Source organism: Salmo salar, chromosome ssa16 (assembly GCF_905237065.1).
Source record: "Salmo salar chromosome ssa16, Ssal_v3.1, whole genome shotgun sequence".
Classification (NCBI taxonomy): Eukaryota; Metazoa; Chordata; class Actinopteri; order Salmoniformes; family Salmonidae; genus Salmo; species Salmo salar.
Window position 1 is genome coordinate 37575644 of NC_059457.1, and position 23948 is coordinate 37599591.

General features: G+C 44.4%; 1 protein-coding gene across 2 annotated transcripts in view; it reads right to left on the reverse strand.

The window, feature by feature from the left end:
• Nucleotides 1-23948, reverse strand: part of LOC106573613 (A disintegrin and metalloproteinase with thrombospondin motifs 20) — a 154936-nt gene that overhangs the window by 108466 nt on the left and 22522 nt on the right. For both annotated transcript variants that reach the window (XR_001321382.2, XM_014148814.2), the window contains exon 4: nt 1955-2238. Coding sequence is in view for 1 of the 2 variants with exons in the window: in XM_014148814.2 (XP_014004289.1) it covers nt 1955-2238 (284 nt within the window). In the remaining variant the exon portion in view is untranslated. The remainder of the gene's footprint in view (nt 1-1954; nt 2239-23948) is intronic.

Genomic DNA, 23948 nt, shown 5'->3' on the forward strand with positions numbered 1-23948 from the left:
CTCCACTCTTTCCTCTCCTGGGCCCAGGATCCCTGCTCCTCCTGGGCCTGCTGCTTGGTCCTTTTGTGGTGGGATCTTCTGTGACGTCCATCGTTAAAGGTAGACCAAGGCGCAGCATGTGTTGGGCTCATCATATTTTCTTTGACGGTGAACCAGCAAAAAAAACAAAACAATAAACAACACAACGAACAAAAAGTCTTGCAGGCTACTAACAGCAATACAAAAACAAGATCCCACACAGACGGAGGGAAAAAGGGCTGCCTATGATTCCCAATCAGAGACAATGATAGACAGCTGCCTCTGATTGGAAACCATACTCGGCCAATAAAGGAAAAAACACAACATAGAAATATAACCCATAAAATGCCCACCCCATGTCACACCCTGACCTAACCAAACAGAGAAAAACGGCTCTCTCAGGTCAGGGCGTGACAGGAACAGAACAAAAAAAGAATGGTTCTGTTCAGAACGAAACGATTAGAAAATTATTTGGGTTCCAACCCCAGCTACTAATGGTACAAAAACAGACAATAGGTCCATTTGAACTAATGCAAATACAACTAATACTTTGAATGAGAGTAGATCTAGAGACCACATTCTGAAGGCTTGACTGAAATAACAGGAAAAGTTGAAGAAAGGAAGGAATGAATGCATATCTTTATTCCTTCAGGGTAAGTTTAATCAACAGTATATTATGATATTATTACACGCAATTACAATTCCTCTAAGGACCCTCTGGTGATGGGGAGAGGGGGCTTGGCTTGTGTGTATCCCACCACTCCTTGGACAAAAGTTTTTTTGTGCCTTTCTTTTGGTTCAGCCCTATCAGTGTGGGTCACTATCCTCCTGGGGCTATCCGAACAGAGCTCTGACAGGAACTCATTAACCCTCTATAAACATTTAGCTGGTCAGAGCATAGGAGGCTGCGTGAAGCAGATCCCTCCTCTGGTAGACAGACATATAGACAGGCAGGCAGACACGAAGGCAGACAGAAAGGCAGGCAGACAGACAGACAAACAGACAGACAGGGAACCCAGACTATGCTGTAGCCTGGTAAATAGATGGACAGACAATCAAGACTCTGATACCCTGGAGGAATGCGTCTATGTGGTCAGTGTAAACACTATGACATCATATCAGAGGGCTAGCAGCCCACCCATTAGCCCCCTGCTCCACTAACAGGCACAACGTGCTGTCACCATGACGATGACGAATCAGTCTTGGCTGATTTCCTTATTCTTGTTTGAAATACAGGGTCTGGTTTCTGTTGGTTTGGCCGGAGAGTGCTAGGTCTTTTGATTGAGAGGCCCTGACAGGTTTTTCTTCGACAGCTGTGTGCACGTGTGTGTATGTGTGAAAATAAGTGTGTGTACCGTCAAAATATCCTTCCTATTGCCTTTAAAGGGCTAAAGCTGAGGCCCATATGTTTCTAAATAGGTACAGTATTTTACAGTGTTGTATTTTGGTTGAGGTAACACCAGCATATGGTAACGTTAACCAAACTAAAAGGGATCTAACATACTGTCAGTTGCATCGTTTGGCAGGATTCATCAGGTAAAGGCTAACAGGGTGTTGTGTCACATACAATCATAACAATTTGTTGAATATATATTGTATTACACTGTAATGGTCTGTTTGGATTTTGCTCATTAGTTTTCACCCATGTGGATAGATTTTTTACACAAAGGAGATGCATACAGTATTGTTTAATGTCATACAGTATAGAGGGGAAAACTGTTATCCTTAGATACTGAAAATAGGGTACGGTAGAAAGTCAACCAAACTACCAACCGGATACCAATATTATTAACCACTTTAACTTATATTAAAGTGAATGACTTTGTATCACAGAAAAGTTACACTTCCTGAAACCATAGTAAGTTACACCACAGAACAAATCTAGATTCAACAATGTATTTTTCTTTATAATTAAAAAAATATATATTTTACTTACTACTGACATGATTGTTAGGATGTAGTGCTCGAGGTTGTGTCCGTGGTGGTGCACCATCTTGACGTCAGCAGTCAGCATCAGTTCCACGTAGCGGGGGTATGAGAGGAACCTCTTCTGCCTGGACGGTGCTCTGTGACGGGGGTCTGAGGAGTTGGAGGTGGTGGAGTGGTGGTCTAACTCGTAGCCTGTGTGGTGGATGCCCATTCTGTCTCTCAGGGAATCCAGCTCTTTTACCATACTCCTGTTGCTCTGAAAATTGACAACTGGCCTTTCCGATCCTTCCCCTGTCAGGAAATAGAACGTCATTTAATAGAGTAGCATAATCTGGTTAAAGGTAATATGGTAATAGGAATGGACTTGGACCTGAGTGTAAATAGTGGAACACAATACATTCTTGTAGAAGACAAGAAAACCTCACACCTTTTATGTTACATCTACAAGCATTTCCTGCCGCAGTATGGAACGTCTAAAGCTAAAGAGAAAGGCCTCAGTTTAGCCACATTCCAAAGACCTAAACCCCACATACTGGACTTTCACAACAACCTTCCATAAATTACTGTGTCATTCCAAGGTTCTGAAGAACACTTGTAACAATGACACAGGGTCAGTAACAGAGGTTTTAGGTTAAGAGTTTGAAGGTCAGACAAGCTGCACTCCTGTGCCTCAACTTCAACTTATACAAACACAGAAAACAATATAATAAGGCTATTATTAATGACAGACTATTCCCACTGCAGCCTCTTCATTTACCAGGGGCTTGCCACAGTGTGTACTCCACATTGGAACATGAATTTAAACCACTTCATTATAGATGTACTATTGTAAAGTGGTTGTTCCACTGGATATCATAAGGTGAATGCACCAATTTGTAAGTCGCTCTGGATAAGAGTGTCTGCTAAATGACGTAAATGTAAATGTAAACCATCGCCCGTATATCACAGCAAATGAAAGGGTCACTGAGGGAGGGCAAGTTTAACAGAACATTAGAGCTGAAATGCAACAGATACCAGATTCCGACTTTCAGGCGAACACAGTTATATTCAGGCCAAAGGAGAAAGCACTTAACAACCTTAAAAGGTAAAAAGGGTACGGAAAGCAGCCATATCCTCTGGCTACACTTAGGCCATTGGCATCACTTCCAATCCTTCCCTCTGTTAGATGGACCTCAGATTAACTGCATGTGTAGCACAGCAGAGCTCAGTCATTGAGAGGTGAGAGATGGATTCCTTTACCATGATGACAGGGATGGGAAAAGAGGGAGGATAAGAGGAACTGAAAGGAGAGAAAGAAAGAGAGAGAGCGAGAAAGGGAACAACAGAGAGGGGGGGAGTATGAGCGAGAAAGAGGATTAGATGAAGATGGGAAAGCACACTGAAGCCAACTTGTGGAGGTGAAGGAAGGGAGAGGGATAACTACATGTGTTTATGTTGTCTGTGCAGAAGGTCGTTTCTTTCCTGGGACACTATGCTGCTGAAGCTCAACAGCACCAGGGAAAAGGAGCCAGGGTCAGGGCTGTGGGACTGGGGTAGGGCGGCTTCCACTTTCTGCTCAGGCAACCTCCTGGCAGCCCATAAGAGCTGCAGAGGGTCTTACACACTCCAACCCTACCCTACCCCTCACCTGGAATAACGGACTTTATCATCTCTGTCAAAGAGATCATACTACGAAAGAGAATACTACTACAGTACATTATCAAACAGCATTCAAAAGTAGAGAGATAAAAGAGAGCAAGCCTGACATGCCAGGTCGCAGTTGTAAATGAGAGCTTGTTCTCAACTGGCCTACCTGGTTAAATAAAGGTGAAATAAATAAAAAAAATACATAAAAAATGCTTCAATGTGTTGGTCCAAGATCAACAATGTATCTGGATGGATTAGGTTTGGCCATGGATATGCATGATTAAAAGTACACCATGCATCAGGCTGTCCGGTGCTGAGATGTCCGACTCTTAACAGAAAGAAGGCTTGTAATATGTCTGCTGCCTTACAGCTGAGGAAAGATAGATCTCTATGGTCGGACAAACCATCCTATCAGTAGCTGGTGCTGGGAAGAGAGAGGAAGACTGCAGAAGACTGTGAACCAAGCAGCTGCTGGAATTACCAGTTAACCGTCAATACTAACTCTCTATCATACTGTTTTCCTGCACTGAAGTTACTACTGCATCAAAATAAAGTGTACTTTTGTAAAGTGTCTGCAAGGCAGCAATGGCCATAGACAATATACTGCACAACACACATCATTTCCTACCAATTACCAACTTAATTTATTTCATATATTCTCTTTACCTCTGGGTATTATTTCTTACATTATTAGCCCAGAATATTTTTGGTGTTATTACATACAGCCGGGAAGAACTATTGGATATCAGAGCGGCGGTAACTCACCAGCACTACCAGCATTACGACCAGGAATATGACTTTCCCGAAGTGGATCCTTTGTTCGCACCCCCCAGGGCAATTAACAAAGCAAATTTTAGGAAAAGGCTGCCGAAGTTATATCAACACATCGACTGTAGTACTAGCGCTGCTAAAACACTCGACCACTGCTATTCCAACTTCTGGGATGCCTAGAATGCCCTCCCCCGCCCTCCTTTCGGCAAATCTGACCACAACTCCATTTTGCTCCTCCCTTCCTATAGGCAGAAACTCAAACAGGAAGTACCCGTGCTAAGGACTATTCAACCCTGGTCTGACCAATTGCAATCGACACTACAAGATTGTTTTGATCACGCAGACTGGGATATGTTCCGGGTAGGTTTCGAGAATAATATTGACGAATATACTGATACGGTGACTGAGTTCATCAGGAAGTGTATAGGAGATGTTGTACCCACTGTGACTATTAAAACCTCCCAAACCAGAAACCGTGGATAGATGGCAGCATTTGAGCAAAACTGAAAGTGTGCACCACCGCATTTCACCACGGCAAGGTAACTGTGAATATGTCAGAATAAAAACAGTGTAGTTATTCCCTCCGCAAGGCAATCAAACAGGCAAAACGTCATTATAGAGACAAAGTGGAGTCGCAATTCAACGGCTCTGACACGAGGAATACCTATGTAAGAATGCTGTTCATTGACTATACTCAGCATTCAACACCATAATACACTCCAAGCTCATCATTAAGCTTGAGACCCTGGGTCTGAACCCCACCCTGTGCGACTGGGTCCTAGACTCCCTGACTGGTCAACCTAGGTGGTGAAGGTAGGAAACAACACCTCCACTTAACACTGGGGCCTCACAAGGAAGCGTGCTCAGCCCCCTCCTGTACTCCCTGTTCACCCATGACTGCGTGGCGAAGCACGCCTCCAACTCGATAATCAAGTTTGCAGACGACACAACAGTAGTAGACTTGATTACCAACAATGACGAGACAGCCTAAAGGGAGGAGGTGAGGGCTCTGGGAGTGTGGTGCCAGGAAAATAATCTCTCACTCAATGTCAACAAAACAAAGGGGATGATCGTGGACTTCAGAAAACAGCAGAGGGAGCACCCCCCTATCCACATCGACGGGACCGCAGTGGAGAAGGTGGAAAGTTGCAAGTTCCTCTGCATACACATCACTGACAAACTGAAATGGTCCACCTACAAAGACAGTGTGGTGAAGAAGGCTCAACAGCGCCTGTTCAACCTCAAGAGGCTGAAGAAATTTGGCTTGGCACCTAAACTCCTCACAAACTTTTACAGATGCACAATTGAGAGCATCCTGTTAGGCTGTATCACCGCCTGGTACGGCAACTGCACCGCCCACAACCGCAGGGCTCTCCAGAGGGTAGTGTGGTCTGTCCAACGTATCACTGGGGGAAAACTACCTTTCCTTCATGACACCTACAGCACCCGATGTCACAGGAAGGCCAAAAAGATCATCAAGGACAACAACCACTCGAGCCACTGCCTGTTCACCCCACTATCATCCATTTTTTAAAGATGGCGCTGAAGAACATGGCTGACGTTTTACATTCTCCCAACCAATTGTGCTGTTTTGTAATTCTTTTTGCATTATTTGTAACTTATTTCTTTACATATTGTGTACATAATGTTGCTGCTACCGTCTCTTATGACCGAAAATAACTTCTGGACATCAGAGCAGCGATTACTCACTGCGGACTGGAAGAATTTTTTTACTTTTACGAGTCCGACAAGTAGGATATCCTGCGTTCACTGGAACAGGCCCAGATCCATGCCTTTTGCGTGAAGAAAAGACGTAGGAAAAGGGGCCGCAGATCGGGCAGCCTTCTGAGAATCCATAGGCGAGCGAGTAAACTCCCACTGCCATCCATTCTTCTTGCTAACGTGCAATCATTGGAAAATAAAATGATGACCTATGATTAAGATTATCCTACCAACGGGACATCAAAAACTGTAACATCTTATGTTTCACCGAGACTTGGCTGAACGACGATACGGACAATAACAGCTGGTGCACGATGTCTAATATTAAAGAAGTCTCGAGGTATTGCTCGCCTGAGGTACCTTATGTTAAGCTGTAGACCACACTATCTACCAAGAGAGTTCTCATCTATATTATTTGTAGCCATCTATTTACCACAACAGAACGAAGCTGGCACTAAGACCGCTCTCAACCAACTCTATAAGGCCATAAGCAAAGAAGAAAATGCTCGCCCAGAAGCAGCGCTCCTAGTGGCCGGGGACTTTAAAACAGGCAAACTTAAATCAGTTTTACCAAATTTTACCAGCGTGTCACATGTGCAACCCAAAAAAATTACAAATCCTAGACCACCTTTACTCCACACACAGAGATGCATACAAAGCTCTCCCCTGCCCTCCATTTTGCAAATGTGACCATAATTCTATCCTCCTGACTCCTGCTTACAAGCAAAAACTAAAGCAGGAAGTACCAGTAACTCACTCAATACGGAAGTGGTCAGATGACGCGGATACTACACTACAGGACTGTTTTGCTAGCACAGACTGGAATATGTTCTGGGATTCATCCAATGACATTGAGGAGTACACCACCTCAGTCATCGACTTCATCAATAAGTGCAGTGACAACGTCGTCCCCACAGTGACTGTACGTACATATCCCAACCAGAAGCCATGGATTACAGTCAACATCCGCATTGAGCTAAAGACTAGAGCTGCCGCTTTCAAGGAGCGGAAGACTAATCTGGACGCTTATAAGAAATCCCGCTATACCATCAGATGAACCATCAAACAAGCAAAGCGTCAATATAGGATTAAGATTGAATCCTACTACACCGGTTCTGACGCTTGTCGGATGTGGCAGGGCTTGAAAACTATAGACTACAAAGGGAAACCCAGACGTAGCTGCCCACATCCAACGCTGTGTGATAGGTCAACATTCACAAAGCCACTGGGCCAGACATATTACCAGGACGTGTACTCAAAGCATGCGCGGACCAACTGTCAAGTGTCTTCACTGACATTTTCAACCTCTCCCTGACCGAGTCTGTAATGCCTACATGTTTCAAGCAGACCAACATAGTCCCTGTGCCCAAGGAAGCGAAGGTAACCTGCCTAAATGAGTACCGCCCCGTGGCACTCACGTCGGTAGAGATGAAGTGCTTTGAAAGGTTCGTCATGGCTCACATCAACAGCATCCTCCCGGACACCCTAGACCCACTCCAATTCGCATACCGCCCAAACAGATCCACAGATGACGCAATCTCAATCGCACTCCACACTGCCCTTTCTCACCTGGACAAAAGGAACACCCATGTGAGAATGGTGTTCATTGACTACAGCTCAGCGTTCAACACCATAGTGCCCACGAAGCTCATCACTAAGCTAAGGACTCTGGCACTAAACACCTCCCTCTGTAACTGGATCCTGGACTTCCTGACGGGCCACCCCCAGGTGGTAAGAGTAGGCAACAACACGTCTGCTACGCTGATCCTTAACACTGGGGCCCGTCAAGGGTGTGTATTTAGTCCCCTCCTGTATTCCCATGTTCACCCACGACTGCGTAGCCAAACACGACTCCAACACCATCATTAAGTTTGCTGACGACACAACAGTGGTAGGCCTGATCACTGACAACGATGAGACGGCCTATAGGGAGGAGGTCAGAGAACTGGCAGTGTGGTGCCAGGACAACAACCTCTCCCTCAATGTGAGCAAGATAAAGGAGTTGATCGTGGACTATAGGAAAAGGCGGGCCGAACAGGCTGTAGTGGAGCGGGTCGAGAGTTTCAAGTTCCTTTGTATCCACATCACCAACAAACTATCATGGTCCAAACATACCAAGACAGTCGTGAAGAGTGGACGACAAAACCTTTTCCCCCTAAGGAGACTGAAAAGATTTGACATGGGTCCCCAGATCCTGAAAAGGTTCTACAGCTGCACCACTGAAAGCATCCTGACCGGTTGCATCACCGCCTGGTATGGCAACTGCTCGGCATCTGACCGTAAGGCACTACAGAGGGTAGTGGGAACGGCCCAGTACATCACTGGGGCCAAGCTTCCTGCCATCCAGGACCTATACAATAGGCGGTGTCAGAGGAAAGCCCATAAAATTGTCAGAGACTCCAGTCACCCAAGTTATAGACTGTTTTCTCTGCTATTGCACGGCAAGCAGGACCGGAGTGCCAAATCTAGGACCAAAAGGCTCCTCAACAGCTTTCACCCCCACCTAGTACATGCACAAATTACCTCAACTAACCTGTACCCCCGCACACTGACTCGATACCGGTGCCCCCTGTATATAGCCCTGTTATTCTTATTGTGTTACTTTTAATTATTACTTTTTATTTTAGTCTACTTGGTAAATATTTTTTTTTAACTCTTGAGCTGCATTGTTGGTTAAGGGCTTGTAAGTAAGCATTTCACGATAAAGTCTACACTTGCTGTATTCGGCGCATGTGACAAATAAAGTTTGATTTGATTTGAAGGCGAGGTCAGTACAGGTGCATCAAAGCTGGGACTGAGAGACTGAAAAACAGATTCTATCTCAAGGCCATCAGACAGTTAAATAGCCATCACTAGCACAGAGAGGCTGCTGCCTATATACATAGACTTAAAATCACTGGTCACTTTAATAAGGTTTACATATCTTGCATTACTCATCTCATTGGTATATACTGTATTCTACACTATTCTACTGTCTCTTAGTCTATGCCGCTCGGACATTGCTCGTCCATATATTTATATATTCTTAATTCCATTCCTTTACTTAGATATGTGTATATTAGGTATATGTTGTGAAATTGTTAGATATGACTTGTTAGATATTACTGCACTGTCGGAGCTAGAAACACAAGCATTTCGCTACACCCGCAATATCTGCTAAACACGTGTATGTGACCAACAAAATTTGATTTGATTTTGGTAACCCTGTCATAGTGAGTGTCCCCTTGTAGTTTGAGCCCCCGGCAATTCTCTATCAAACCAACAAGACAGAAAGAGACTAAGTAGGTTTAACATAGGGAGAGAAAAAGAGGAAGAGAAAAAGAAAAGGAAAACTCCATTCATTCGAGGGATGCCCCCGGCGCAGCGGTCACACAAGATGGAGTGTGACACCCTGGCACAACGGCACACAGCTCCTGCCGCCCTGAGGCCCTGCCCCGTGCCAGCGCCAGGCGCTCGTGTCAGCGCCAACCCCATCGGCTGGTGCCCATTGCCCATCCACACAGCAGCCGAGGTTGCTGGGCCGTGGTGAAGGCTCCCTTTTCCTGGAACTAGAGCGAAAGAGACCTCCTGAACGCCAACAGACAGATTTCTCACTGCAGAGCAGAGCAGAGCGGACAATCCCGCATTGAGGAAAAGAAGAAAGGGTAGACTAGAGGTTCTAATGTTTCTATGTGGTGTGCAGTCTGAGTGAGAAGTGATTAGTGTGGAAGTGTAGTACAGTAAGTTGAGAAGGAGAAGGAAATATGGCCTTTAAAGCTATACACAACCTTTCCGAAATCGTCTTACGGTCAAACCCCCCCTGGCTGATGAGTTCTATTACACCGTGAGAAGAATAGTTGCTGCCTAGCAGTCATATTTCCAAGCGTAATGAAGACAGTGTTTTTGTTGGCACAAGTGTACACATCACTGTGAAATCAAAAGTATTTTCTTGTACAATGCCTATACAGAGCAGTAAACAGTGAGCGTTATAATCGCAATAACGTTTCATGACTTTAAGGTGCACTATACAGAAATGGCTCCGCCATTTCAGTTTATGTGACAAAACAAGCAAGTATAGTGTAGAAAATCATTGTACCATCTAAACCACTGTGAAATATATTTTCCATAACCAAAAATATTGTATTTTCAGCTGTTTGAAGCTGGTGTACAAAACTAGAAAGTAAAAAACAGAAAAACAAAACTTAAGAACAGGAAGCATAGAAATAGTGCACATAGAACAACTCTTCCTCTTCTTAGACTTGCTTTCAATGAGCATGGAAGATCTATAACACACATTTCTATGTGAATTTGGTCGGGTCCTCCAAAAGTTACATATTTCAGCTTCTACACTATGTATTCTTCCAATAAGACTTTATTACCCACTCACACAAACACAATCGCACACAGGGCGTTTGACCACAATAACCACAAAAAATGTACCCATATATATTGTTTTTTGTTTACAATCCAAGAAACATTCAAACAATAGTATATATTTTTTTACAACAAATGTTTGTTGACATCATTCAAGCATGATGTCAACAAATATGACGTTGTCCTCCTCTTCAGCTGGATTAAAGTCAATTTATTTCATACTCCAATGCACTACGACCTCTTTTCACTCTCGTTCAGAAGTATCAATGCCAAAAGCCCAACAATAGGGAACACTGATTTCATTGTTGAGCTAATTAACATTCTTTTACAATAACCTACTGGGAGAGAAAGAGCTCTGTCACTTGGGTGCCAATTACGGAGACAGTGTAGTCTACAGCATTGTATAGCTGTAGTGTACCTTACAGCAAGCATAGATCATGCCTGGGCCAATCAAGGATCACGTTGTTATGGTCGTTTAACAGACAGTACAACATCCTCTAGACCCACACAGACCTACAATTAAGAGTAATTAAGTGGCTGCTGTCTAGACAGAGAAAAGAGGGAACGAATTGTTGCTGTAGAATGAAAGCTTTTAAACATGGCTGCATGACTCTTGACCATTATAAAGAATGACAGCAGCATTCACACACTGTCTTCCTACAGTGGTGTCGGTGTTACTGTCCAGATCCATGTTAAAAGCTGTAGGATGGCCAGGGGGTTAAGGGTTAGAGTTCAGGTACCAGACGTTCTCAACAGGGAATCCCATCCCTCTGCTCTGGAGTTCAACAACAATGATGAAACAGCTAGGTTGTCCTTCAATGTAACCATCTCTACCTCACGTGATAAGAGCAGTGAAAGCTGCCAGACATTCCTTGTTTCTCTCGTGTTGAGGAGACAGAGAAGAGATGATGGTCGGTTCATTTCTGTCTGCTTTTTTCTTTGGGGAGAGTGAGCGCCCCTCTGAGTTGTACAGTAAAGATGGGCTGCAAAAAAACAAACTGTCATAATACCACAGCACTGAATCAATTACCCCAAAGCATCTGGCATGTACTTTCCCTTCAGTTTTTAATGAGGACATGAGTTGTCTTAAAATGATTGAAATTACATTGTCCCCCTGTGTCTCAACTGTAAAACTACACTGAACAAAAATAGAAACACAACATGCAACAATTTCAAAGATTTTACTGAGTTACAGTTCATATAAGGAAATCAGTCAATTGAAATAAATGAATTAGACCCTAATCTATGGATTTCACGTGACATGGGAATATAGATATGCATCTGTTGGTCACAGATACATAAATATATTTTAATTGGCAGGAACTGGAACACTCTGTCGTACACGTCGATCCAGAGCATCCCAAACATGCTCATTGGGTGACATGTCTGGTGATTATGCAGGCCATGGAAGAACTGGGACATTTTCAGCTTCCAGGACTTGTGTACAGATCCTTGTGACATGGGGCTGTGCATTATCATGCTGAAACATGAGGTGATGGCAGAGGCCATTGAGGGTGAGCATTTCCCACTTAAGTCGGCTACGACGCTGAACTGCAGTCAGGTCAAGACCCTGGTGAGGACGACAAGCACGCAGATGAGCTTCCCTGAGATTATTTGTGACAGTTTGTGCAGAAATTCTTTGGTTATGCAAACCCACAGTTTCATCAGCTGTCCGGGTGGACGTACTGTCAAATTATCTAAAATGTCATGTTCTCCTTTGACAAGATAATCCATCCACCTGACAGGTGTGGCATATCAAGATGCCAATTAAACAGCATTATCGTTGGCATGCTGACTGCAGGAATGTCCACTAGAGCCGAGGTGGCTTATGGTAGAGAAATTAACATAAAATTATCTGGCTACAGCTCTAGTGGACATTCCTGCAGTCAGCATGCCAATTGCACGCTCCCTCAAAACTTGAGACATCTGTGGCATTGTGTTGTGTGACAAAACTGCATATTTTAAAGTGGCCTTTTAATGTCCCCAGCACAAGGTGCACCTGTGTAACGATAATGCCGTTTAATCGGCTTCTTGATATGCCACACCTGTCAGGTGGATGGATTATCTTGGCAAAGGAGAACATTTTTGAGAAATAAGCTTTCTGCCATATGGAACATTTCTGGGATTTTTTATTTCAGCTCATGAAACATGGGACCAACACTTTACATGTTGCGTTTATATTTTTGTTCAAAGTACTGTAGATCACAGCTGCAACATCTTGGATTGCACACTCCATCTACGGTGCCTTAGTATTCAGTATTCAGACCCCTTGACTTTTCCCACATTTTGTTACATTACAGCCTTATTGTATCTACATTAATCTAAACACAATACCCCATAATAACAAAGCAAAAACAGGTTTTTAGAATTTTTTGCTAATTTATAAAATATAAAAAACCTGATATCACATTTACATAAGTATTCAGACCCTTTACACATTACTTTGTTGAAGCACCTTTGGCAGCGACTACAGCCTCGAGTCTTCTTGGGTATGACGCATCAAGCTTGGCACACCTGTATTTGGGGAGGTTTCCCCATTCTTCTCTGCAGATCCTCTCAAGCTCTGTCAGGTTAGATGGGGAGCGTTGTTGCACAGCTATTTCCAGGTCTCTCCAGAGATGTTAAATCAGGTTCAAGTCCAGGCTCTGGCTGGGCCACTCAAGGACATTCTGAGACTTGTCTCGAAGCTACTCCTGCGCTGTCTGGGCTGTGTGCTTAGGGTCGTTGTCCTGTTGGAAGGTGAACCTTCACCCCAGTCTGAGGTCCTGAGCGCTCTGGAGCAGGTTTTCATCAACGATCTCTCTTTACTTTGCTCCACTCATCTTTCCCTTGATCTTGACTAGTCTCCCAGTCCCTGCTGCTGAAAAACATCCCTACAGCATGATGCTGCCACCACCACGCTTGGCATTCAGGCCAAAGAGTTCAATCAGACCAGAGAATCTTGTTTCTCATGGTCTGAGAGTCTTTAGGTGCCTTTTGGCAAACTATGCGGGCTGTCATGTGCCTTTTACTGAGGAGTTGCTTCCGTCTGGCCACTCTACCATAAAGGCCTGATTGGTGGAGTGCTGCCGAGATATTTGTCCTTCTGGAAAGTTCTCCCATCTCCACAGACAAACTCTAGGGCTCTGTCAGAGTGAGCATCAGGTTATTGGTCACCTCCCTGACCAAGGCCCTTCTCCCCCGATTGCTCAGTTTGGCCGGACGGCCAGCTCTAGGAAGAGTCTTGGTTGTTCCAAACTTCTTCCATTTAAGAATGATGGAGGGCACGGTGTTCTTGGGGACCTTCAATGTTGCAGAATTTTTTTGGTACCCTTCCCCAGATCTGTGCATCGACACAATCCTGTCTTGGAGCTCTACGGACAATTCCTTTGACCTCATGGCTTGGTTTTTGCTGTGACATGCACTGCCAACTCTGGGACCTCTTAAAGACAATTATGTGGCTTTCCAAATCATGTCCAATCAATTGAATTGACCACAGGTGGACTCCAATCAAGTTGTAGAAACATCTCGAGGATGATCAATTGAAACAGGATGCATCTGAGCTGAATTTTGAGTCTCATAGCAAAGGGTCTGAATACTTATGTAAATAAGGTATTTATGTTTTCTATATGTAAAATTTCTAAAACGCTCTTTTCACTTTGTCATTATGGGGTATTGTGTGTAGATTGCTGAGGGGTTTTATTTATTTAATACATTTTAGAATAAGGCTGTAACGTAACAAAATTAGGCAAAAGTCAAGGTGTCTGAATACTTTCCGAAGGCCCTGTCTATTCCATTGGCCTCAATTCCCCAATATCAAATAACCTCCATATACGTTCCATACATAACAGTAACATAATCATTTCAACAACTTGTTTTGGTGCCTATAAGTATTCAGATGGACAGAGGAGCTCCAAGCAATGACACTGTACATCTCTGGCCTGGACCTGTCCTCCCATCAGGGTCAGTGGTGTCCCAGCCTGCCCATGTCCCTCACCTGTCAGCACCACACATCAGACTGATGCCACTATAACAGAACACTGCTGCCCATCTGTTCAGAAAGAATACCCAGACAGACAGACAGTAGACCTCTGCATAAAATAGCCATTGGAATTTGTCACTGGAACTCCGAGACAGAGACAACACACTGGGCTGGGTTCACTGGGGCTGTCCTGTCGCTATTGCCACATGACAACTATTAGACTGCTGTCTGTCTGTCTGTCTGTCTGTCTATCTTTCTATATCTGTCTGTCTAGTGTGTATAGCTGATCCAACACCCAGTCAATCTGTTTTCGTCCAGTCAGTCAGATGACCATGAGGAAGAATGATGAGCTGCCTATGTCACTCTCTCCATAAAGAACATCAGACCAATGAGGGCTCTATTATTTCTGAAGTGCAGAACTGGAGTTCATACCAAACTATAAGTTACTTACATTAGGTTCACAATAACTATTGACTAGGTCGGAGAAGCATCATAGCACTTCATACCTCAATCGATTATAGACAAAGGCACAATGTTCACCAAATGTATCATTAACTATGTCTGATTTCTTTCTTTCCTGAGTGCCCCAGTTACTACACAGTCCAACTTCTCCTGTAAATTCATAGTTGGAGTTTAGTTTGAAAACTCTAACATGGATTGAGGGGCTACTACAGATAGAGACACAGGTGTAGAGGGGAGGTAATCAGAGAGAGCCTGAGAAACGTCCGGGGCCAGTGCCAGGGTTTAGAGCGAGACCGGCACATGCAGCGCAGACCAGGCTAGGCACAGAGATGAAGACATAAACTTGCTCCTCTCCTATCCTCTTCTCGCTCAGCAATTCCAACTCCTCAGAGAGATGTCTCTTTCACAGCAGCAGAGACAACAAACACTCAGTCAAAAATATAAACCTAGCAGAGTTCACACACACACACACACACACACACACACACACACACACACACACACACACACACACACACACACACACACACACACACACACACACACAGTCTGTACATGCGCACACACTTCGCATGTACACGACACAAACAAAGCAAACATTTTAACACACTCACTCCGCCAGATACACATTTCAGGATGAGTAACAATATGGTGTGTTGGGGATCTAAGCCCTATGGAGCCAGATTACATCCCAAAGCCCCCACACCTCCGTGAGCCAGATCGTAAAGGTGATAGAGGTTGTCTGACCGATAACCACTCATCCATCGCACCATGCCTACCTCTACTGAGCCCATTCCCAACACGGCATGAGAGACAAAAACAACTTCAACTGAGATTGTAAACAATTTAAATGGAGTTCTGAACACCTCTAGGGAAGAGCCCATGGTCAGATCCCATCCAATGAGTGACTCTAAACAAAAGGTGACACAAGCCAAAGTCACACACAACACACAACAAGCGCTTCCATTCACATACATGGGCACGCTAAAGAACAGGGAGCGATTCAAGTCGGCTAGTTCAATACCAGAACGCACGGAAGACGGCATGAGAGAGCATTTTCCATGTAAATGAATCCTTTGACAAAAAAAGCTGAAGCTTGCATTTGAACTCACGTCATTTTTACATTGTGGGCCAGGCGATGGGTGATTCCCATAGAAATATTTGTGTTTAGAGGTCAGGGGCAAAGGGAAACGCTGCAACACTTTGTGTCGGGGAGGGATAGCTACAGGCCCACAGCCAACCAACTCTGTGTACTCCAACAGAAGCAACTCGGACCTTCTCTATAATCACACTAATTATTCCATTCACCGCAGCCCAGTCCTAGTACCAGGGACCAGTCAGGCCTGCAGTATAGCAAGTACATCATGAGAGAGAAACACACAACTACAACCTCTTATTACCTTCAAAGCTCTCATACATGTCAGCCCTGCAGAGACCTAGTGAGCAGAGTGAGAATAGTCTTCCCCTATCCTGGGCCACCCCCATCCTTCTGACTATCTCCATCTCAGGACGACCGACACAGAGATTCACATGCAAGCTTTAGCCCACAGGCAGACAGACAGATAACCCCCAGAATGTTGCATTACGAGACCGACGTAGTCAGTGTTGTTGTGATTTCAGTCTGACGAGCTCCTTTGGAGAAGCTTTTAAACCTATCCTGGCATAATGAGGTACATTCACCTTTTAAAACTTAAGAACACTTGCCTCTTAATCACCCACTCAACAGCTCCCAACTTCCCAGTTATCAAAAACAGTGGCAAAACCACCCAAGATGGCTTAGTGTGCATATCGAGCTGTAGTCCTAGACATGGCTGCTCGGTGCCTAGTGAACAGTAGTGGGGAAGACGATCTAGGTCATGTAAGTGTCAAGGGAAGTTATCTATCTGAACTTGAATTTACTAAAATATTATGCCTAAATGATATATTCAGTTTGAGAAATATTTCTCTGTAAATCAAATGGAAAGCATAAGTCATGGAATACTGTAGTGCTCTAACAACAATGCACGAACACACACAACAAGGAAAACAGTCAATGACAACTATATTACTGTGTCTTGACTGAGGATGAAACAACATAAACCATATCTATCCTAAGAGGTCACATTTTAAAATACTGTATTATGACAGCAGCATTTTCAACACTCCCCTGTTGGTGACAGCATATGCGAGGAAAAACTCTTGAGATTTTTGTTGAAAGACCAAAGACAAATGCACAATAGTGGACACAAGTAGCTCTTCAACTTGATCTTTGTTCACTTTATCTCAGTGTAAACATACTGTTCCGCTTCTACAGAATCAACACATTTCACCAAGGTGTGCAGAGATAGGACCACACCAACTATGGAAACCAACAGGACTATACCAACTATGGAAACCAACAGGACCTCACCAACTATGGAAACCAACAGGACCTCACCAACTATGGAAACCAACAGGACCACACCAACTATGGAAACCAACAGGACTACACCAACTATGGAAACCAACAGGACTACACCAACTATGGAAACCAACAGGACCTCACCAACTATGGAAACCAACAGGACCTCACCAACTATGGAAACCAACAGGACTTCACCAACTATGGAAACCAACAGGACTACACCAACTATGGAAACCAACAGGACTACACCAACTATGGAAACCAACAGGACCTCACCAACTATGGAAACCAACAGGACTTCACCAACTATGGAAACCAACAGGACTACACCAACTATGGAAACCAACAGGACTACACCAACTATGGAAACCAACAGGACTTCACCAACTATGGAAACCAACAGGACTTCACCAACTATGGAAACCAACAGGACTACACCAACTATGGAAACCAACAGGACTACACCAACTATGGAAACCAACAGGACCTCACCAACTATGGAAACCAACAGGACTACACCAACTATGGAAACCAACAGGACCTCACCAACTATGGAAACCAACAGGACCTCACCAACTATGGAAACCAACAGGACTACACCAACTATGGAAACCAACAGGACTTCACCAACTATGGAAACCAACAGGACTACACCAACTATGGAAACCAACAGGACCTCACCAACTATGGAAACCAAGAGGACTTCACCAACTATGGAAACCAACAGGACTACACCAACTATGGAAACCAACAGGACTACACCAACTATGGAAACCAACAGGACTTCACCAACTATGGAAACCAACAGGACCACACCAACTCAACTTCTGAAACCAACAGGACTTCACCAACTATGGAAACCAACAGGACTATACCAACTATGGAAACCAACAGGACTTCACCAACTATGGAAACCAACAGGACCACACCAACTCAACTTCTGAAACCAACAGGACTTCACCAACTATGGAAACCAACAGGACTACACCAACTATGGAAACCAACAGGACCTCACCAACTATGGAAACCAACAGGACCTCACCAACTATGGAAACCAACAGGACTACACCAACTCTAGAAACCAACAGGACTACACCAACTATGGAAACCAACAGGACCTCACCAACTATGGAAACCAACAGGACCTCACCAACTATGGAAACCAACAGGACTTCACCAACTATGGAAACCAAAAGGACTTCACCAACTATGGAAACCAACAGGACTACACCAACTATGGAAACCAACAGGACTATACCAACTATGGAAACCAACAGGACCTCACCAACTATGGAAACCAAGAGGACTTCACCAACTATGGAAACCAACAGGACTACACCAACTATGGAAACCAACAGGACCTCACCAACTATGGAAACCAACAGGACCTCACCAACTATGGAAACCAACAGGACTACACCAACTATGGAAACCAACAGGACTATACCAACTATGGAAACCAACAGGACTTCACCAACTATGGAAACCAACAGGACTTCACCAACTATGGAAACCAACAGGACTCTACCAACTATGGAAACCAACAGGACTACACCAACTATGGAAACCAACAGGACCTCACCAACTATGGAAACCAACAGGACCTCACCAACTATGGAAACCAACAGGACTACACCAACTCTAGAAACCAACAGGACTACACCAACTATGGAAACCAACAGGACCTCACCAACTATGGAAACCAACAGGACCTCACCAACTATGGAAACCAACAGGACTTCACCAACTATGGAAACCAAAAGGACTTCACCAACTATGGAAACCAACAGGACTATACCAACTATGGAAACCAACAGGACTTCACCAACTATGGAAACCAACAGGACCACACCAACTCAACTTCTGAAACCAACAGGACTTCACCAACTATGGAAACCAACAGGACTTCACCAACTATGGAAACCAACAGGACTATACCAACTATGGAAACCAACAGGACTACACCAACTATGGAAACCAACAGGACCTCACCAACTATGGAAACCAACAGGACCTCACCAACTATGGAAACCAACAGGACTACACCAACTATGGAAACCAACAGGACTTCACCAACTATGGAAACCAACAGGACTACACCAACTATGGAAACCAACAGGACTACACCAACTATGGAAACCAACAGGACTTCACAACTATGGAAACCAACAGGACCACGCCAACTATGGAAACCAACAGGACTACACCAACTCTGGAAACCAACAGGACTACACCAACTATGGAAACCAACAGGACTACACCAACTATGGAAACCAACAGGACTACACCAACTATGGAAACCAACAGGACCTCACCAACTATGGAAACCAACAGGACCTCACCAACTATGGAAACCAACAGGACTACACCAACTATGGAAACCAACAGGACTATGCCAACTATGGAAACCAACAGGACCTCACCAACTATGGAAACCAACAGGACTACACCAACTATGGAAACCAACAGGACTATACCAACTATGGAAACCAACAGGACCTCACCAACTATGGAAACCAACAGGACTACACCAACTATGGAAACCAACAGGACTATACCAACTATGGAAACCAACAGGACTACACCAACTATGGAAACCAACAGGACCTCACCAACTATGGAAACCAACAGGACTACACCAACTATGGAAACCAACAGGACCTCGCCAACTATGGAAACCAACAGGACCTCACCAACTATGGAAACCAACAGGACCTCACCAACTATGGAAACCAACAGGACTACACCAACTATGGAAACCAACAGGACTTCACCAACTATGGAAACCAACAGGACTACACCAACTATGGAAACCAACAGGACCTCACCAACTATGGAAACCAAGAGGACTTCACCAACTATGGAAACCAACAGGACTACACCAACTATGGAAACCAACAGGACCTCACCAACTATGGAAACCAACAGGACCTCACCAACTATGGAAACCAACAGGACTTCACCAACTATGGAAACCAACAGGACTACACCAACTATGGAAACCAACAGGACTACACCAACTATGGAAACCAACAGGACCTCGGACTACACCAACTATGGAAACCAACAGGACCTCACCAACTATGGAAACCAACAGGACTACACCAACTATGGAAACCAACAGGACTTCACCAACTATGGAAACCAACATGAGTACACCAACTATGGAAACATGCAGGACCTCACCAACTATGGAAACCAACAGGACTTCACCAACTATGGAAACCAACAGGACTACACCAACTATGGAAACCAACAGGACTACACCAACTATGGAAACCAACAGGACTACACCAACTATGGAAACCAACAGGACCTCACCAACTATGGAAACCAACAGGACCTCACCAACTATGGAAACCAACAGGACTTCACCAACTATGGAAACCAAAAGGACTTCACCAACTATGGAAACCAACAGGACTACACCAACTATGGAAACCAACAGGACTACACCAACTATGGAAACCAACAGGACTATACCAACTATGGAAACCAACAGGACTACACCAACTATGGAAACCAACAGGACCTCACCAACTATGGAAACCAACAGGACCTCACCAACTATGGAAACCAACAGGACTACACCAACTATGGAAACCAACAGGACTTCACCAACTATGGAAACCAACAGGACTACACCAACTATGGAAACCAACAGGACTATACCAACTATGGAAACCAACAGGACTTCACCAACTATGGAAACCAACAGGACCACACCAACTCAACTTCTGAAACCAACAGGACTTCACCAACTATGGAAACCAACAGGACTTCACCAACTATGGAAACCAACAGGACTCTACCAACTATGGAAACCAACAGGACTACACCAACTATGGAAACCAACAGGACCTCACCAACTATGGAAACCAACAGGACCTCACCAACTATGGAAACCAACAGGACTACACCAACTATGGAAACCAACAGGACTTCACCAACTATGGAAACCAACAGGACTACACCAACTATGGAAACCAACAGGACTACACCAACTATGGAAACCAACAGGACTTCACCAACTATGGAAACCAACAGGACTCTACCAACTATGGAAACCAACAGGACTACACCAACTATGGAAACCAACAGGACCTCACCAACTATGGAAACCAACAGGACCTCACCAACTATGGAAACCAACAGGACTACACCAACTATGGAAACCAACAGGACCTCACCAACTATGGAAACCAACAGGACTATACCAACTATGGAAACCAACAGGACTACACCAACTATGGAAACCAACAGGACCTCACCAACTATGGAAACCAACAGGACTACACCAACTATGGAAACCAACAGAACTACACCAACTATGGAAACCAACAGGACTTCACCAACTATGGAAACCAACATGAGTACACCAACTATGGAAACATGCAGGACCACACCAACTATGGAAACCAACAGGACTTCACCAACTATGGAAACCAACAGGACTTCACAAACTATGGAAACCAACAGGACTACACCAACTATGGAAACCAACAGGACTACACCAACTATGGAAACCAACAGGACTATACCAACTATGGAAACCAACAGGACTTCACCAACTATGGAAACCAACACGACTCTACCAACTATGGAAACCAACAGGACTACACCAACTATGGAAACCAACAGGACCTCACCAACTATGGAAACCAACAGGACCTCACAAACTATGGAAACCAACAGGACTACACCAACTATGGAAACATGCAGGACCACACCAACTATGGAAACCAACAGGACTTCACCAACTATGGAAACCAACAGGACTTCACCAACTATGGAAACCAACAGGACTACACCAACTATGGAAACCAACAGGACTACACCAACTATGGAAACCAACAGGACTACACCAACTATGGAAACCAACAGGACCTCACCAACTATGGAAACCAACAGGACTTCACCAACTATGGAAACCAACAGGACTACACCAACTATGGAAACCAACAGGACTACACCAACTATGGAAACCAACAGGACTTCACCAACTATGGAAACCAACAGGACCTCACCAACTATGGAAACCAACAGGACTACACCAACTATGGAAACCAACAGGACTATACCAACAATGGAAACCAACAGGACCTCACCAACTATGGAAACCAACAGGACCTCACCAACTATGGAAACCAACAGGACTATACCAACTATGGAAACCAACAGGACTACACCAACTATGGAAACCAACAGGACCTCACCAACTATGGAAACCAACAGGACTACACCAACTATGGAAACCAACAGGACTACACCAACTATGGAAACCAACAGGACTTCACCAACTATGGAAACCAACAGGACTCTACCAACTATGGAAACCAACAGGACTACACCAACTATGGAAACCAACAGGACCTCACCAACTATGGAAACCAACAGGACCTCACCAACTATGGAAACCAACAGGACTACACCAACTATGGAAACGAACAGGACCTCACCAACTATGGAAACCAACAGGACTACACCAACTATGGAAACCAACAGGACTACACCAACTATGGAAACCAACAGGACCTCGGACTACACCAACTATGGAAACCAACAGGACCTCACCAACTATGGAAACCAACAGGACTACACCAACTATGGAAACCAACAGGACTTCACCAACTATGGAAACCAACATGAGTACACCAACTATGGAAACATGCAGGACCACACCAACTATGGAAACCAACAGGACTTCACCAACTATGGAAACCAACAGGACTTCACCAACTATGGAAACCAACAGGACTACACCAACTATGGAAACCAACAGGACTACACCAACTATGGAAACCAACAGGACTACACCAACTATGGAAACCAACAGGACCTCACCAACTATGGAAACCAACAGGACTTCACCAACTATGGAAACCAACTATGGAAACCAACAGGACTACACCAACTATGGAAACCAACCGGACCTCACCAACTATGGAAACCAACAGGACTTCACCAACTATGGAAACCAACAGGACTACACCAACTATGGAAACCAACAGGACTTCACCAACTATGGAAACCAACAGGACCTCACCAACTATGGAAACCAACAGGACTACACCAACTATGGAAACCAACAGGACTACACCAACTATGGAAACCAACAGGACCTCACCAACTATGGAAACCAACAGGACCTCACCAACTATGGAAACCAACAGGACCTCACCAACTCTGGAAACCAACAGGACCTCACCAACTATGGAAACCAACAGGACTATACCAACTATGGAAACCAACAGGACTACACCAACTATGGAAACCAACAGGACCTCACCAACTATGGAAACCAACAGGACTACACCAACTATGGAAACCAACAGGACTACACCAACTATGGAAACCAACAGGACTTCACCAACTATGGAAACCAACATGAGTACACCAACTATGGAAACATGCAGGACCACACCAACTATGGAAACCAACAGGACTTCACCAACTATGGAAACCAACAGGACTACACCAACTATGGAAACCACCAGGACTACACCAACTATGGAAACCAACAGGACTTCACAACTATGGAAACCAACAGGACTACACCAACTATGGAAACCAACAGGACTACACCAACTATGGAAACCAACAGGACCTCGCCAACTATGGAAACCAACAGGACCTCACCAACTATGGAAACCAACAGGACTATACCAACTATGGAAACCAACAGGACTACACCAACTATGGAAACCAACAGGACTATACCAA